This window comes from Mus musculus, chromosome 12 (genome assembly GCF_000001635.26).
Source record: "Mus musculus strain C57BL/6J chromosome 12, GRCm38.p6 C57BL/6J".
In the NCBI taxonomy this organism is placed as follows: Eukaryota; Metazoa; Chordata; class Mammalia; order Rodentia; family Muridae; genus Mus; species Mus musculus.
This window is the reverse complement of record NC_000078.6, coordinates 98721728-98739887: the sequence shown is the minus strand read 5'-3', so window position 1 is coordinate 98739887 and position 18160 is coordinate 98721728. Positions and strand designations below refer to the sequence as shown.

General features: G+C 45.4%; 1 protein-coding gene across 3 annotated transcripts in view; it reads left to right on the top strand.

Annotated features, from left to right (window-relative positions):
- Nucleotides 1-2274: 2274 nt before the first annotated feature.
- The window catches only part of Ptpn21 (protein tyrosine phosphatase, non-receptor type 21), a 60873-nt gene continuing 44987 nt past the window's right edge, over nt 2275-18160 (top strand). Inside the window, exons 1-2 of one of the 3 annotated variants that reach the window (XM_011244112.3) lie at nt 2275-2523; nt 6054-6414. Coding sequence is in view for 2 of the 3 variants with exons in the window: in NM_001146199.1 (NP_001139671.1) it covers nt 6235-6414 (180 nt within the window). In the remaining variant the exon portion in view is untranslated. Of the gene's footprint in view, nt 2524-5242; nt 5419-6053; nt 6415-18160 lie in introns of those variants that run through there. The other 2 variants (NM_001146199.1, NM_011877.2) reach the window with 2 other exon arrangements.

Sequence of the window (18160 nt, the reverse complement as noted above, 5' to 3'; positions counted from 1 at the left end):
CGCCTTTAATCCCAGCACTTGGGAGGCAGAGGCAGGTGGATTTCTGAGTTCGAGGCCAGCCTGGTCTACAAAGTGAGTTCCAGGACAACCAGGACTACACAGAGAAACCCTGTCTGGGAAAGACCAAAAAAAAAAAAAAAAAAAAGTGTGCATGGGTTCTGCAAAGGACACATGTTAGGTTCCTAGCACCCACACTTGGCTGCAACTCCAGCTCTAGGGTGTCCAGTGTTCTTTTTCCAGCCTCCAAAGACATTTGTACTCATGTGTACACACCTGCCCGCCCACACACAGACAAACACACATCTTTAAAAACTCCTTGTCAGTGGATCACCCAAACCCATGTCCTCCCAGCCTGTCACTATTATCATTTTAGGTCAGAGCTTTCTTTCTACAATTGTGTGTGTGTGTGTGTGTGTGTGTGTGTGTGTGTGTGTGTCACTATTATCATTTTAGGTCAGAGCTTTCTTTCTACAATTTTGTGTGTGTGTGTGTGTGTGTGTGTGTCTGTGTCTGTGTGCGTGTGAAAGAGTATGTGCATACAAGTGCAGGGTCAGGCAGATGCTCGAGGTGTTGGGTCCCCGTTGGAGCTGGCGTTACTGTGTTTGTGAGCCACCTAAAATGGGAGCTAGGAACTGAACACAGGTCCTCTGCTAGAATAACCCTTCCCCTTCCCTGCTGAGTCATCTCTCTAGCACTCTTTCTAAATTGTATTTGTATAACTTAATTAGAATTGCCTTCAATTGTAGAAGTGTGTATGACGTGCCACTTTCTGGGCAATAAGATGTAGACATGTGCACTGTGCACGTATGTGCATAATAGTCTGTATCTCTCTAAGAATACATAGGAATCAAATAGCTCTCTCCAGAAAAGCTGGGTGTCTGGCAGGCAGAGTGGGAAGACTTTCACTTAACAATCATGTTGTAAATGTTGGGGTTAAGCCATATAAATCGCCTCACCCCCTTTTGTAGGAAATATTCACCAGTAACTTATGCCTAATAATGTGTCCTCATGCCTTGCCATGGGGATGTTTCTGCCAAATTCACATGACTGAGGGAAACAGAGCTTAAGTGCATGGTTGGTAAATGACATCTGTAGACTGTGAAGAAGTTCAACTTGGTTGTCTAAAGCACCACTTGGGTTTTAGGATCATTTTCTATTTTTAAATTTCTTTCATTTTCTTCCCGATTCAATTAACACGTTTTTATTTAGTGCCTACTGTCTGCCCAGAACTGCCCTCGGAATTCTAAGAGGTATAAATGAAGCCTCTACGAAACAATTTATAATATTCCTGCCAAGTGCGGCAGCCACGGCGTGGCTAGAACTTTTTTTTAATCTTGGAAGTAGAGCCCTAAATTGAGTCGGAGAGGCGTGGAGGGTTGACATAAATGGAAAGGGGTCTGGTGGCGCTGCCCCCTCTTTGTTGGGGACAGTGGGCATGCTGGAGAGAAGGTAATTAGAGTGGCCAAGGACGCACTCTAGACCACACATAGAGGTCTAGTAGCTGAACTTCACCTTGGGCGAACACTGGGAAGGACTGACAAACCCGAGGGAGAGTAACCATGGGAGTAGTGCGAAGAGGAAGAACTCTGAGGAGATGAAGCCAGGTGCTCGCGGTGTGGTTTAGCAAGAATACAGTATAATAATAAGCACTGGAGTCCCGCTGAGGGCAGCTCCTCTCAGTTCTCTCTGAGCTACTTCCATGGTTACTCCTTGGCAGTAGTCCTTCCCAGTGGTTCTCCAAGGTAAAGCTAAGCTATTACACATAAAGGGGAGATCTAGAGTGGCTTCCCTGGGCTTCCTTATTTCTAGAACTCTTATCCCTCTGCTCCCTAGTGGATTCTGGGGAGCAGCACCTCCAGCCTGCTGCCCATTTGGGTCAGCTTTCCACTTCTCTCCAAGTTCAGAGTTCCTACAGAGGAGCAGTGTGTGCTTGATGGGAGGAGCAGGCACTTAAAGCGGGTAGGGTAGGGGGCGTGTAGAAAGTCTTGAACTGTCTTCAGCAATGTTCAAGAGTACTCCAACAACCCCAGTTTCTTTACAGACCACCACCTAATAATGCAACCAAGCCCTTTCTACCTGGACTCAAAATAACCTCCTCTTCACCTCCCTTTTTTCTTCTTCTTCAAAGCTCTGCTTTATTTGGAAACTTAAAATAACTGGTCACACGGTTAAAAACAGCAGCGGCGCGCCCCCTCCCCGGTGGCCGGCCGCAGCTGTCCGGCCTCCCCCGCGCCCTGCCGCCCGCATTCCAACTCTCTGAGGTCACGCGCCGCCGCCTCCCCGGATCCGCGCGCCCGGCCCTAGGGGAGGGACGCGGGCCCCGCAGCTCCGGCCCCGGCCCCCGAGCTCCCCCAGAGAGTGCCGCCGCGGCCCGGCCAGTGCGGGCAAGGCGTGCGGTCGGCGCGCGGGCCTGGGGCGCGGGCGACCGAGCAGCAGAGGCTGCGGCGGCTGCGAAGGCGCGGAGCCCAGGGAGGCGGGACGCAGAGCCGGAGCGCGGCCCCGACCCGGCGGGAGCCGGAGCAGGTGAGGCGCGGGGGACTCGGGCAGGGGCGTAACAAAGAGCGAAGTCTTCCCTTGCTCGCTCTGATCTCCTAGTCATTTCTAAAAAGAGTCTGGAACTTCTATTCCGGACTCCTCCGCGGATAGTTGAGGCTTAGTTCTGGATCGGGGTTTGAAATCTTGGGCATATTTGTGACTCTCGGAATATGTGGAGTATGAAGGTTGCCGTATAACTTTGGCAACAAGGGGCATAAAGGAAAGTCTGTTTGGCAACTCCTTGTTTCGGTTTTGGAGCAAAGCGTCTTTACTCCTGGAGGAAGAATTCTTGGATCTGCAAATTCCGACTTGTGATTTCTGTAAACCCTGTTTAGATTGGCTGCTCTGAGCATGCTTGTCCTATCCCCAGCCGCCGCGGCCGAGAAAGCCTTATGATTATAAAGAATGTTAGTAAAAACCTTCTGAATCTTTATGAGCTCCAAGGAACCACTGCAGTATGTCTAATAGTTACTGACCCATGTTTTCTTTTCTCTTTCTTTTTAAGTTTTGGACAAGACAACAGTTCCACACTGGAAATAGTTGTTTTGTTTGTAGGCCATTTGGTTATATGCACAAATGTTCTGTGAGAAACAGGATTGATTTAAGGCACTAAGATATAGGCGTTCTAAAAATGTTAGGCTCTCTTTTTTAGTGAATATTTAACGTTAAAGGAATAGTGGCAAAGTTCCATGAACATGTGGTGACTGACTTGAGGTGTGACTCGAGTTAAAGTCTCTGGTGAGACTCAGAGTTAAAGTAAATTTGAGAAACCTCTAGAAGGGGGTATGGCTAAGAAAAATGAGAAATGGACTCGCTAACAGTGCAGAGCATCTTCTGTAAACCCGTGAAGCAGGATTTAAATATGCATCTTTTCTTATTCTATAATGGGATGATTTTATAGAGAAATTAGCCTGATTTTCTCTTTTAAAGGCTATATATAGTCTATTTCATTTAGTAGTTGGCACCTATACCAACCCTCTCCAGAGTATCTTAAGTTTCTACCTCTTGGCTGTAATATTGAAACATAAGTTATGGCATCATCAAGATATATTAATCAAACATAAAATTTTAAGTTACTAAGCAGTTTTTCCACAGTAGGTTTTATATGAATAATCAAGAAACCAGACATTCTTAGGAGAAGATGCATAGAAATTTAACAATCAAATGATAACAGTTGCCCAAATAAAAAGAGAAAACATTGGTTTTTCCTCCTCCCCAGTGCTGTAAAACATTCCAAATCTCAGCGACAACTGGAAATTTGAGTTTGTCTATTCAGAACTTAATAATTAAGCTATATAGTGTAGTATACTGTGTTAAGGGCATAGTTCCATCTTTAGAGTGGAGACACTAGCACATTTGACAGTATATAAATCAGATGTCTTCCCTTTGGACGCATGAAACTTTTAAAAATATACGTTAATGTTTTAGTTGCCACAATTTGAAGACTGAAATCTACAACTTATGAGATAATACTTTGCACACTACACTTTCGTTGTTGTTTAGGTTTAGAGAAGCACAATTAGTGTATCTCCTAGGTAAAAGCTTGTTTAACTTTTTAAAAGTATTTTCATTTTCTTGATTTTTTTTTTCATTTTTGCTCCATTGTTCATACTCTGGAAACAGCAAAGAATATTGAAAAATATTGCAGACAGAGACTTTATCTTATTATAGCACACACACACACCCGCCCGCCTCCAATTCCGTCTATGGAATAGTGCTTTTACCCAAGTAAGGCAGTCAGCAGTTACTAACATACTGCTGTAGGTTCCCCTTTTGTTCCCTGGCCTTCTTCAACCCCAAGTTTTTAAAACTTGTCTTTCTGGAAAGAAGGGGGAGCTCTCACTAGAGAGCTCCAAAGAGCCAAACAAACAAAAATTTTAGGAACCTTGACCATGTCCCTACTAGTGATACAGCTCTGAATATAATTATAGAAGCCTGCAATCTCCTTAAGGACAGAGACGGCTTAGGGTTCGTCTTAGATTTCCTCAAGATGCTCATTGCGCTGCCTTGTGCTCAGAGAGGCAGAGCACATTTGTGGAATGGAATCCCAAGACGTTACGTTTGGCAATCTAGGGTCATAGCTAAATCTCATTTTCTAGCTCAGCCATTCCACAGGCTGGGGTGCTGATGACCTCTGTGGCTGAGTCTCAGACGGTGAGCAGGACAGAAAGGAGCGATGAAGAAGACCAGGGAGATACAAAATAGTTAGGTCCTTATTAGCGTGAAACCGAGAAAGCTGTTTCTGCCGAGGCCTGCGTTCGGTTTGTCCTGTGAGGCTTATGGACGGATTCTCCCATCGCGCAATCTCGCACCCAAATAGGTAATCGGCTAGGATCCAGCCTTACTAAACAATTTATCCTCGGAGGAAGGGGCGGAGGTGAGAGTGGAGGCAGTGTGAGGAATGGAAATAGCTGAGATCTTTGTAAAATTGTTAAGGAGAAAACATTTCTAGTTGACATACATCCCAAGTTGTTGCTCGCCCCCTGTTCATTCACCACAGAAGTTACTATCAATAAGCATGGTTAAAAAAATAATGTGTTTTGGGGGGAGCTGTTATGTGGATACGGCCTCAAAATGCGCGCCCAATCTCTCCCTGCCTGTAGGGCTAACGCCGGCCCCTTTAAATCCACCCTCCTCCGATCACAGGGGCCGGTCCTTTCCGAGCACGTCCGCCCGGAAACGTCCGCGGCCGCAGGCGGAGGGTTCCGGGGCTTCTGACATTCCCTGTTGGCCAGGCAACCCCATTTGTGCTTTTCTCCTAGAGGAGGGGACTCGGAGAAGCGTGAACGGCGGCCCCCCGCTGCCCTTGACTTCATGGGCTTGCCCAGCTTTACCTGTCCTCTTTAACCAGGATGGTGTTTAAGGCCTCGCCCTTTTCTGTAGGTGAGCGCCCACAGCTTCCTTAGGTGTCCCTGTTCAGGAGAGGAGTTGAGAGCACGCTTTTTAGAACTGCTATTGTATGGTTCGAGAACTAGCATCAGTAGGGTGCTTATAACTTGTTTATTCACAGATCTGTGTGGTGATGTTAATAATGAACCAGGAGGGACTAATAGAAACGCTTGTTGAGCACTTCATCTCCGTTGAGTCTCGCAGTGGCCATATGTTAGGTAGAGGGGATTATTTGGAGTTCAGAGTTAATTTGCCTGAAGGACTGGTTCTCTTGCTGTGCACATGACAAACACAGGAACTGAAGACACCGGAGTATTGAGAAACTAAAAAAGAGTTATCGATGAAAAAAACAAAAACAAAACCATACCTTCAAACTAGCAAGATGACCAGTATTGTAGTTAGTTATAGACGTACTGGGCATTATCATTTAATTCTTCACAAGCCAGGGCTGCAATCACTAGTGGTGAGGTAGAATAAGGGGTGGGGTCCGACCCTCGGCCCCACCCCCAGCCCGCGTGATAAACTTTCCTGCCACCTCCCTGCTCCTGTTAGAGCCCTCTTACTCCAGCAAAGGCAAACGTAATTCTTTATACTCAGTTCCACCTATTTTTATTTTCCTCTTTCCTCAGCGCTGGCGTGGATGCTGCCATCGCCTGGTCTTTGGAGACTCGGTTGCTTTTTAATGGCAGCAGCGGCTGTTGGGTGAACAACTAGAGACTAAGAGTTTGTTTTGACGGGAGGGTTGCTTTTGCTTGGCGCCATCACTGCTGGATTGGTCCTTCCTGGCCCTTCCTCTGTTGAAGGGAGAAGATGCCACTGCCATTTGGATTGAAATTGAAACGCACCCGACGCTACACTGTGTCCAGCAAGAGCTGCCTGGTTGCCCGGATCCAGCTGCTCAATAATGAGTTTGTGGAGTTCACTCTGTCTGTGGAGAGCACTGGCCAGGAGAGCCTAGAAGCTGTGGCCCAGCGCCTGGAGCTGAGAGAGGTAAGCTGCAAAGGAGGCTGCAGGTCTTTTTTTCTTCACTCCTTACCTCATGGAGGCTGTGTATCCTACCTAGTCTACCTGACACCAGAAGCATGCACTTCCTGTCTGTGACTGCAGGATGAACCTGAAAGCCCTCCTCCCAGAGAGGAAGGAAGAGATCAGAGCAAAAGTGGTACCCTCTGGGGGTGCTCCAAAAAGAATTTACAGTGTCGATTTTGAACGTGTTTGTAGCCTATGTCCCTCATAAAGGCAGTGGAGAATCAAATGTGCATGTATTTTGCATTTTCCAAGTTCTCATTTATTATTAAATCCTAATTTCTGGTCAATCTTATCAGTCTTCATGCATGCATGTATGCATTTATTCATCTGTACAACATACATTTTCTGTTTTCTGTAGGCCAAGAGTCATAAATGCCTGAAGTTTGCATTTTGGTTTTCTCACCAACCAGTTCTATAACCTGAGGCGAATTACTTTAGATCCCTGAGGCCCAGTTTTCTATCAGCACCGTGACTCTAATGGTGGTGCCTATTGTTGGAGTGGTTGTGATTTAATGTGCACATAGAACCACAAGCACCCGTCTGTTACAGTAATCATAGGAACCCGTGTCCTGGGATACGCTGCAGTCTATTGAGTAGAAGGTAGTGGAGTCCTTGGATATCCCCAGGAAGTCCTAAATTTCAAATCTTTTGTAAGGCCTGTTAAAAGAAAGAGCACTAAGCGTGGGACCTTTCCCGTGTTTGGCTCCCTGGAGCAGGGGTAAGGAAAAGAAACTGGGTCTTATAAATGACTCGTTATATTCCTAGCTGGGAATCTCACATAAATACAGTGGTTCATAAAAAGTCAGGAATAGATAAACTTCGCTCTAGGGGGAAAAATAATCAGTTGATTATTTAGTTGGAAAACCTGTAACTGCGAACCGTAGGCATTCAGAGGTAGCCACTGGTAGCTTATCCTAGTGCTGAGAGCAGTGAGACCATAGGTGTTGCTGCTTGTTCTAATAGGAGCAGGGAGGGAGGACCACGGAGGTAAAGCTCCTTAGGCAAAACGATATCTGATCTGTGACCTCGGTGCTAGGTCCTATCAGGCTGCAAATCTCTGTCCCTTTAAAAGTAAAGTAGGCATTTCGTTGTCCTTAAAAGATTTAGACCTACCTTGATAGTCTAAAGATAAGGTAGGCTTTTTAAACCAAAGCGGCTTTTTGCTTCAGCGAGTCCTCTCGAGGATGACTGAAAAGTGGTTCAGGTGCAGCTGCATTTGCTGGCGGAGAGAAGTGGAGTGGAAGCTGGGGATATTTAGGATCGAAGAAGCAACTACTGGGGAAGAGTTAGCCAGGAGTTGAGCCTGGTACTTAGGCTGTCAGTAGATTGTGGGGACTGTAATTAAGAGAGGAAACATGAAAAAGCTGGGTTCAGCTTGGGAAGTAAATGCTAGGTTTGAGGTGCAAGTTGGTACCACTTGGTCTGACTAGAGATGTTGAATGGGGAGGTAGGTATGCTTTTTGGAGGGCCAGGCAGGAGATTTAGGCTGAAGGAAAGAGGCTTGGGAATCTCTGGATGCTGGGAGAATTGAAGCCAGGAGGGAGGTAAGGCTGTCCAGGGAGAATTGGAGGAGGCAGCACATCCTCTGTGTTGAAGAGAGGAGGAGAGAGCCTTGGAAGAGACTGAGTGGATTGGAGTAAAAACCAAAGCAAAGCGAAAACCAAGCTGGGAAAGTGGGCCTCCATGATTGTCCTCCTGATGTGCATTTATTCAGCTGTCTTTGTATTGCCTTCACTTACTGCCGTTCCCTAGCGCCCCATTTTGCTACCCCCCCCCCCAATTTTATCCAGTTACATCATGTCCACCCTAAAGCTGCAGAGAATCAACTCCTTAAGGACTGTGTTGTCTTTATTTTTGTAAGCAGAGCGTAAAGTGTGCTCTATAAATTCAGGAAGAATTGAGCTTGCCAGCACTGTTTTTTTTTTCTGTTAGTCAAGAAACTCAGATCTGGCTCGGTGGTTCAGAGAACTGACTACTCCTGCAGAGGAGCTGGGTTCAATTCCTGGCACCCACATGGTGGCTCACAACTGCCTGTACGGCCTCTGTGGACACTAGGCATGGACATAGTGTATAAACATGCTCTCTGCAGGCAAAAGTCTTGTACACATAAAATAAGTAAATCTTTAAGAAATCGTCAGCAACCCAGGGAAATTGCCATCTTCTGTTAGAAGCTCAGCTGTATGGGTAAGCCCTCAGCCCAAGTCTCCTCCTCCTCCTCTTCCTCGTCCTCTTCCTCCTCCTCTTCCTCCTCCTGAATTATTATTGTTTTGGAAAGACAATCTCGTGTAGCTCAGGCTGGCCTGGAACTGACTGAATTGCTTCTCCTGCCTGGCCTCTGCGGGATTACAGCAATCTGCCACCGTGATTGGTCTCCGAGGCCAGTTTTTAAGAGAAGAGCAGAGTGCCCCGACCGACCGAGAGAGCAGGCATAATTCTTAGGGGAATGCCTGGTACTTAGAAAGACCATCCACAACTTCAGCATTCAGCTGCAGTCACGGTTAGAAAGTTTAGCAAACCTTAGCTTGGGAAGCCCCAGCAGGTCCGCTCTGTAGCGTGGAAACAGATGGCTCGATCACCAGGCCTAACCTTTCCAAACGACTGTTCAGAAATGATCTGAGTGGGGCAGCACCTGTTCCTAGATTGTGTACATTCAGCATGCGTGTGATTCCAGCAAGGACTGTCAGTGTGCTGGTGTCTCTCACTAGCCTCCCATGAAGCAAACCTAGAATTACTGTTGTAGGTTTGGGTGAAGAGTTTGGCTGCTATCAATTGTAAGCTGCACGAAGAAATTACTCCTTTTGCTTACTTAAATACCATTTTGCTTCCATAATACAAAGATAAGGACTTCACAGTAATGGCATATAATGCTAGAGCCAGGGACTTTAGCATCTGTTATTAGTATTTTACTCAGGAGGCTGGGGCAGAAGGACCTCAAATTTTTTTTTATTAATTATTTTATTTATTTATATTTCAAATGTTATCCCCCAGTTTTCTCTTCCCAAAACCCCTATCCCATCCCTATCCCCCCTGTTTCTCTGAGAGTGATCCCCACCCACTCACCCACTCCAACCTGACCTAGCATTCCCTTACACTGGGGCATTGACCCTCTACAGGACCAAGGGCCTCCCCTCCCATTAATGCCAGATAAGGTCATCCTCTGCTACATATTTAGTGGGAGCCATGGACCGACTCATGTATACTCTTTGGTTGGTGGTTTAGTCTCTGAGAGCTCTGGCGTGTCCAGTTAGTTGATATTGTTGTTCTTCCTATGGGGTTGCCATCTCCTTCAGCTCCTTTAGTCCCTCCTATAACTCTTCCACTGGGGTCGGTCCTATGGCTGTGAGTATCTGCATCTGTCTTAGTAAGGTGCTGGCAGAACCTAGGATCTCAAATTTAAGTTTGAGGCCAGCCCTGTTTCAAGAAATCAAACAACAGCCAATAGTTATAACAAACCATAACAATCATTACCCAAAACAAGTAAGGATTCCAGTTCACTCAGAGTGATATGTAAACCAGGGCAGGGCAGTAGCGTACGAGGCATGGAACTACCAACAGCCCTGTGTTTTTGTGCTCTTAAGAGCCAGGCTGTGGCCAACCAGTGGTGGTGCACGCCTTTAATCCCATCACTTAGGAGGCAGAGGCAGGTGGATTTCTGAGTTCAAGGCCAGCCTGGTCTACAGAGTGAGTTCCAGGACAGCCAGGGCTGCACAGAGAAACCCTGTCTCAAACAAACAAACAAACAAACAAACAAGCCAGATTGTGATCCTCCAGTCCCAAAGGAAGCCACTTGGGAGGCAGAGCCTACTGCAAGAGGTATTGCCTAGAAAATGGTAGGTTTTTGTTTTCATAGGGGGAGTCCCACTGCCTCCCAGGCAGATTCTTTTTTTTTTTTTTTTAATTAGGTATTTTCCTCATTTACATTTCCAATGCTATCCCAAAAGTCTCCCATACCCTCCCCCCAGGCAGGGGGGAAAAGTCCCTTTGAGTGGAGAAAGTCCCTTTCTGAGAACCAGTGTGCTCTCGAGAGGCTGTTTAAGCAGTAAAGTTCCAGAGGCAGTCTGCAGGCTGGTCCGATTAGATACATGTTCTTGACTCATGCTAAGTATTAAATTACTAGTCCCAAATCTGTAGGCTTTTCACATTGAGGAAAACAATGGTGGTGGTTTGAGAGTTTATTATTAAAGTGTGATGTTGAGCGGGGCACTCCGTGTTAGGACACTCTCAATGTGGTAGTCCTCATTAGACTCGTTATCATTGTTGTTTTGGTCTCACAGTGTAGACCAGGTTGGCCAAGAACCTGAAACCTCCTGCCTCAGCCTCCTTAGTGGCTGGGATTCCAGGTATGTGGTACTACTCAAGCCACCTCACCTTTCACCTTTCATCTTTGTTTGTGGTGCCTGTGTGGGGCGTGTGTGTGCGTGTGTGTGTGTGTGTGTGCGTGTGTGCGTGTGTGTGCGTGTGTGTGTTGCATGCATACATGTGTGTGTTGCATGCATACATGCGTGTATGTGTGTGTGTGTGTTGCATGCATACATGTGTGTGCACTAGAGCGTGTGATCCTGTCTGTAGGTGCTTTAGGGAAAATCCTTTGATTGGTCCGTGTATGCAGGCCTGTGTGCAAGACTGCTCTTCTGACAGTGAGTTAAATGCTCAGCGGCCACCAGAAGCATCTTCAAAGCATGCGTTTGAAGATGGGTACTGCAAACAAAATCTTACCTCTCACAGCTTTACTTCCTGGCTTTGGGGGTTTGTTTACAAGGTTGTGGTTTATTTTAGATGTTCAAGAAGTGAGTTGTTGTTTTGTTGTTGTTGTTGTTGTTTTGTTTTGTTTGAGACAGGGTTTCTCTGTGAAGTGAGTTTAGAATAGCACTTGATCACAGACATCAACATTTTAGGTTTTAACACGTAAACTCCATTTGCACAGGACTGCTGTTTTCTGATGTATTTCTGGTGTCTAGAATGGTACCTGACATGTTATTGAATGTATTTCCTGAATAAATATCCATTTACTTTACGCCTCAAGATGATTTTTACACTTAGAATGATAAATACGATTGCAGTTCATTCATGCTCTGCACCGAGATTTGACTTCCTGGAGAGTGGGGAACATTTCCAAAGCTTTGTACATAGTTATAAAAACTCTCTTCCTCCCTTTCTCCCTTCTTCCCTTTTCTTTCCTTTCTTTTCTTTTTCTTTGCCTCTCCTTTTCTTTCTCTTTCCATCTCTCTTTACTCTTCTTCTCTGCCCTATTTCTGTTTTGGTTTTTTGTTTTGTTTTGGTTTTTCGAGACAGGGTTTCTCTGTATAGCCCTGGCTGTCCTGGAGCTCACTTTGTAGACCAGGCTGGCCTCGAACTCAGAAATCCGCCTGCCTCTGCCTCCCGAGTGCTGGGATTAAAGGCGTGCGCCACTACGCCCGGCTTCTGCCCTATTTCTGTTTTGCACATTTGCTCTGTTCTTTTTCAGACTCTTTCTATGTTGTTCAGGCCTCTCTCACACTTGCTGTCTTCCTGCCTTGGCCTCTGAAGTAGCTGGGAGCGTATGAATGGACCACTGTATCCGGCTTACCATTTAGTTATTTATTAAAAAAGATCTTTTAGGTTAATTTTATTTTATGCTTATGCATGTTTTGCTACATGTATATATGTGTACCATATGTGTGTCTGGTACCTATAGAAATCAGAAGAGGATGTGGGGTTCCCTGGCAATGGAGTTAATGATGGTTGTGAGCCATCATTCGGGTGCTAGGAATCCAACTCTAACCCTCTGAACCATCTCTCTAGCTCCTATTACTTATTCATTGGTGATCCCAGTGAATTTATTTATTGGACTCGCTTATAAAGTGCAGGTGAAAGGTTACTTACGGGAGCATGGATCACCCCCAGAAGAGCTATATGTCACGTTTAGTTTATTTCACTTTCACTCTGAGGGGTTCTTCTGGAAAGTTAGGAGCATTCTAGTTCTGCTGGCTTCGAGGGACATTGCTGTGTCTGGCAGAGTCAGCTTCCCCACCGTGCTAGGAAGTGTTCCTGGCTTGGGAGTGTGCCATCTTAAGTCAGCCTGTCAGGGTGTCCCAGATATCCATTGACCTTATCGCCACTGGAATCTGAGAAGACGTGGGAATTTCGTGTGCCTTTCTCTTTTCCTGCCAGCTTTCATTTGGACTCTAAAAATAACCAAAACATGATAAAGAAAAAGTATTTCACATACAAATGCTTTGGGCTGAGTAGTCACAGACTGAATTCAGGTACACCTTTGTGTAATAGAGAAGATTGAGATATATATAAAAAGAGGACAAGTATTTTGCTGACCTTCTGGAAGGTCCCCTGAGCTGTGGGACCTTCTGTCATTTTAGACTTTCCTCTTCATCTGAGGAGTTTTCCAAACTCCAAGGGTCAAAGGGCTTTTATATTTCTTTTAGTTTCAATAATATTTAAATTACATTTTGATTTAGTGTGTATGGATGTGAGTGTGCATGTGTGGAAGTTGGGGGGACAATTCCCTCCACTACTTGGATTCTGGGGATCAAGTTAAGACCATCAGAATTGGTGGGCAAACTTTACAAGCTACTTTGCCAGCCCATTCTGTCACTTTTCTCATGGTCTTGATAACGAAGAACTAGGCAAGTAAATAAGAGAGTCATATGTATCAGCATGGGTATGTGTATGCATTCTGAAATACATAATACAGACTCATACAAGTTATTATCAGATTAGGAAACTTATTTACTTAAATGATAAGAGTGTTATGCAACTTTAGTTTAATGTTTAATAAATGTAAAGGCTATTATGTATACCTGAACTGAAAGAGTGTTCGTCTGACATACACAAGACCCCCAGGGTCAGTCCCTAGCAAGGTATAAAACTGACCATGGTGGCTCACACCTGTAAGCCCAGGCCTCTAGAGGTGGAGGCAAGATCAGAAGTTCAAGTGCATCTTGGACTACCTAGTGGCCTAGGTCCTTGAGACACTGTCTGGAAGATCTAAAAGCAAAGGGCTAACGATATAAAGATATAAAGTGTGTGTGCTTCAGTGCTGGGATTTCAAATAACAGACGTGACTGTCTCCGGCCAGCAGCATGCCCCGGAGGAAGTCTCTGCACTCTGTGGCATTGAGCATGTGCTTGCACACCAGGGAGGTGTGAGCTGAGTTCCCAAGGTTTGGGGTGTGTGAGTGGGGGCGGGGTGCTCACTCGGCTCTGTCCTTGGCCCTGCAGTGTATCTCACTGTGTATCCCAGGTTAGCCCTTGCTCCTCAAGCCTTTTGCCCGAGCTTCCTGACCTTTGTCTTTAAAATTGATCCACATTTGTGGAGTAGAATACAGTATTTCCACATCTGTACAAACTGTGGAAAGATCAAGTCAAGACACTTAGCATTTCCATTGCCTCAAACATTTGGCATTTCTGTGTGCTGTGAACCTTCAGATTCTCATGTGGTCATTTTGAGACAGGTTGGAGATGTTGGAGACTGTACCTACTATGATAGTCTATAGACCAGAGGAATACATTTCTCCTACCTAGGTTTCCATAGTCATAGTCTCTTTCCATCTGGCCCACTATACTGTTCAGACACAAACTGCCTCCCAGTATAGTGTCCTTTCCCCTACAAATGCTCTTTCTTCTGTGGCTTTCCTCCATAGGGTTCAGGAAGGTCACTGACCGTCATCATCACCATCACCATCAGCCACCGCCTATTTACTTATCGTTTATTTGTTTTAAAGATTTGTTTATTTCGATTGTTTCATTCATGTCTGTGTGCCACTTGTGCGCAGAGCCGGGAGCCAGAGAGGGCACTGGATCCTTTGGGACAGGAGTTACACACAGTTGTGAGCCACCATGTGGGTTCTGGGACTGGAACCCAGGTCTTCTGGAAGAGTAGCTAGTACTCTTAACCACTGAGCTATCTCTCCAGAGCCCTGTTTATTAGAGTTGTGAGACAGGATCTCATTCTGTAGCCAGGTTTAGGTTTGCCTGGAGTGAATTCAGGCTAGCCTTCAACTCGGGGTACTTTGTCAGCTTCAGTTCCTTGATAGGGCAACTTGCTGCTAAGGTAAACTTGCTCCTGGATGATGGAGGGAGGGAGAGAGGGAGGGAGGGAGAGGCAGGGTGGTGGGAGGAGAAAGAGAGAGACAGGGAGGGGGAGGAGGGGGAGGTTGTGAGCGAGAGTTCCTCACTTAAGGATTGTAGATCACCTTCCCTCCCAGGCATCACCTGTGCGTCTGTCCGTCCATCTGGACAATGAGTGACAGGTCTTCAGTGTCTGAACTGGTGACTCACAGGTCGTTTACACATTAATTGAATTCCTGGGCTGTTGACTGAGTGAGTCTATTACTCCATCCTTGTCAGATGTGCACCCAACGTCTGAGTGCTATTTTCTCTTCTAATGACAAGGACTCATTGTTTTCTTACAGTGTGATGGGTTAGCAGATACTTTCTTCCTGTGTCCTCAGAACTGTTGATGAGATTGCCTTTGTGTAACTTTTCTCTCCTGTCGCCTTGGTGTTGTGGGTTAGACACATGCCTTTGACCATACTAGTCCATGCAGTCCAGTACTGTAGCTCTGAGCTGCTTCCTGCATTTGTTATTGAATTTTTGGAGTTTTCAGATAGGATCTTATTCTGTAGCCCAGGCTGGCCTAGAACTCACCAAGGCTAGCCTCCAATTCTGGGCACTTCGCCTACTAAAGGCTAAAATTACCAACCCTCAGCCCTTTTGCTTGTTTAAACCTTTTTTTTTGGGGGGGGGAGGGTTTCGAGACAGGGTTTCTCTATATAGTCCTGGCTGCACTACTCACTTTGTAGACCAGGCTGGCCTCGAACTCAGAAATCTGCCTGCCTCTGCCTCCCAAATGCTGGGATTAAAGGCGTGTGCCACCACGCCCGGCTTAAACATCTTTTTTAAACGTCCGTTTCTGTGCGAGTGTGCATGCATGTTAATTCTCTTCTTCTACCATTTGGTTCCTGGGCATTGAACCTGGAAGGTTATCAGACTTGGCAACTCTTTATCTGTTGAGCCATCTCCAAGGCCCAGTGTTTGTTTTGAGATAGAAGTTAACTGTGTAGGGCCAGGCTAGCCTAGAACTCCAGATCCTTCTGCCTCAGGCTTGGGAATGCTGGGATTTTGTGCCATACGTAATCTTCACTTATCTTTTAATGATCAAGTAAAATATCCAGAGGCTATTGATGTTTATGCTGGCAATGCTAATTTCAACAGCAGAAATGGTGTCCGATGTCCTAAAGAACAATTAGTATGTAAATTATAAATGATCAAGGACTTGCTTGGGTTTCTCTTTATTACCAAGTAAGATTCCCTAGAAGGTGTTTATTATAGTGTTTATTATAGTATAATTTAGGTGGTCAGAGTAGTTATTTTGAATAATGAACAGGCTAAGAAAATATTCAAGTAATATACTGGGTGGCAGAGGCTCTCTTCATTTTCTTTTCTTTTTGTCTTTGCTCTCTTGTCTGTTTCTCCCTCCTTTCTGAGCAGGGTCTTTCTTTGCAGGACAGGTTGTCCTTGAACTTGTCACCTCCTGCCTTAACCTTCTAGGTGCTAACACAAGTCAAAATGTTCGACCTCATTTACATGCTATTTAGATTGATCAGGCTCCTACTTGACTAGTCGATGTTATGTGCATTTTCAACAACTTGGACTTTGTACCACTAAATCCAACTGCCATTAGAGGCAACAAGCTGGAGTTTGGGCACTGGATGGATTCTGGGTTGCATTCCTGAAAGGTAGTTTTGTAGGGGACACTGGGTGGGAACAAAGCCGTGTTTGGAGCTTTGCATATGCTGACTGGAACCCAGTGGTCAAAGATGAGCAGGGTTCCCAAGACTCTTGCCCACGAACACTCACTGTGCTGAGTTAGCTTGCTTTTGTCTTTTCCAGTTTCTTCTCCTCTTGTGAATGTATTAATTGTAGTGATATACTAAGGGCGATTGGGTCAGAACAGATGACGGTTTGTATGCACACTGCTTGTGAACAATGTACCACCAACCTCTCTCTTCTTGCCAGGTTTGATGTATATCATGTAGAAAATAACTTTAATTCTCTTTTCCACAGACTTTGTATCCACAGATAGGATTGAAATGGTTACATACTTGGCTTGTCTGTGTCCTTAATGACTGGCACATCTTTTGAAGGGAATTTATGTTTGGGTGGTGTGATAGCAGAAAGAAAAAAGGATCACTTTTGTTTACATTATTCCTTTTTTTCTTTTTTTTTGGATTTTGGTTTTTCGAGACAGGGTTTCTCTGTGTAGCCCTGGCTGTCCTGGAACTCACTCTGTAGACCAGGCTGGCCTCGAACTCAGAAATCCGCCTGCCTCTGCCTCCCAAGTGCTGGGATTAAAGGCGTGCGCCACCACGCCCGGCTTTGTTTACATTATTTACTTTGTGTGTGTACTCGTTTGTGGGATATGTGCACGTTGTAGCTTGCACGCAGAGGGCAGACAGCTTGTGGGAGTTGGTTCTCTCCCTCTGTCTTGATATCAGCAACTGAACTTTGTTGGTCTTGGCAGCAAGTGCCCTGACCCCCTGAGTCATCTTGCTAGCCCTGTTTGGTTGGTTTCTGAGGCAGGGTCTTAGGTAGCCAGCCTTGAACTTATTGTGTAGCAGAAAATAGCCTTGAGTTCCTGCCCCTCTTGCCTGTACCTCCCAAGTACTGCTATAACAGATGGGCATTGTGTGTCACTTGCAGCATGTGTGGTAGTAAGGCATGTTATCTGTGGGCGTCAGAGATGGCACCGTGGTTAAGAATGCTTGCCACACTTCAGAGGACTCGTGTTTGGTTCTTAGCACCTCAGTGGCAGTTCCCAACCTCTGTAACTACAGTTCCAGGGGAGCCTTCCAGGACATCTAGTGCCCTCTTCTGGCTTCCTTGACATCAGGCATGCATGTAGTACACATATGTACACACTGGCAAACACCCATGCACATAAAATACAAAATTGAACCTTGAAGAACACATACGTATCGGAGTTAAGCTGATAAACAGGCCCAAAGGGTCTCAAATTTATAAGGTTTAGATTAAAAAAAAGAATCTGTGGCCCATTTATTGGGATGAGATACAGAGTGGCCCTATGGTAGAATGAACTGGTTAATGGTCAAAGAATGGGAGGCTCCTGCTTGCCCTCATAACCCAAATGACTTTTTTTTGCACAGGAGCACGAAGAATTAATTTGCCTTTGTAGTGAAACTTCGTGTGATTATCTTGGTTATCTCTATCATCTTTGGGGAATAAAATGTTTATGCATATTATTTTTTTTCTACTTAATCCTATCTCCCTCTTTAGAAACATGTTGGTATTTTAGTCTTAAAATCTCATGCTCTTTTAGAGTGCACCTTGACCAGTGTAGTCTATAGTGCTGTTTATTAAGATTCCCAGGACACAGGGCACAGCCCTGAGAGAACAAGACCTGTGTTCTCTGGTTCATTGCTAGATGCTAGCACCCAGGATGCTCTTGATACCTAGGGCATGACAGTCAATGTGAGCTGAAGGCATAAATAAATTCAGGACAGCTAAGAAATATCGGTAGACTTGTTTTGTTTTAATAGTTAATTGGGTGGTGCCAGGACTCAAACCCGTAGCCTGTTGTGTGCTAGGACAGTTTACCAATGAACTACACTGCCAACCCAATAAAATGTCTTTTTTTCTCTCTCTTTTTTAGTGCCAGGATAGACCTTGCTAGGCAAGGTCTTTACCATGGA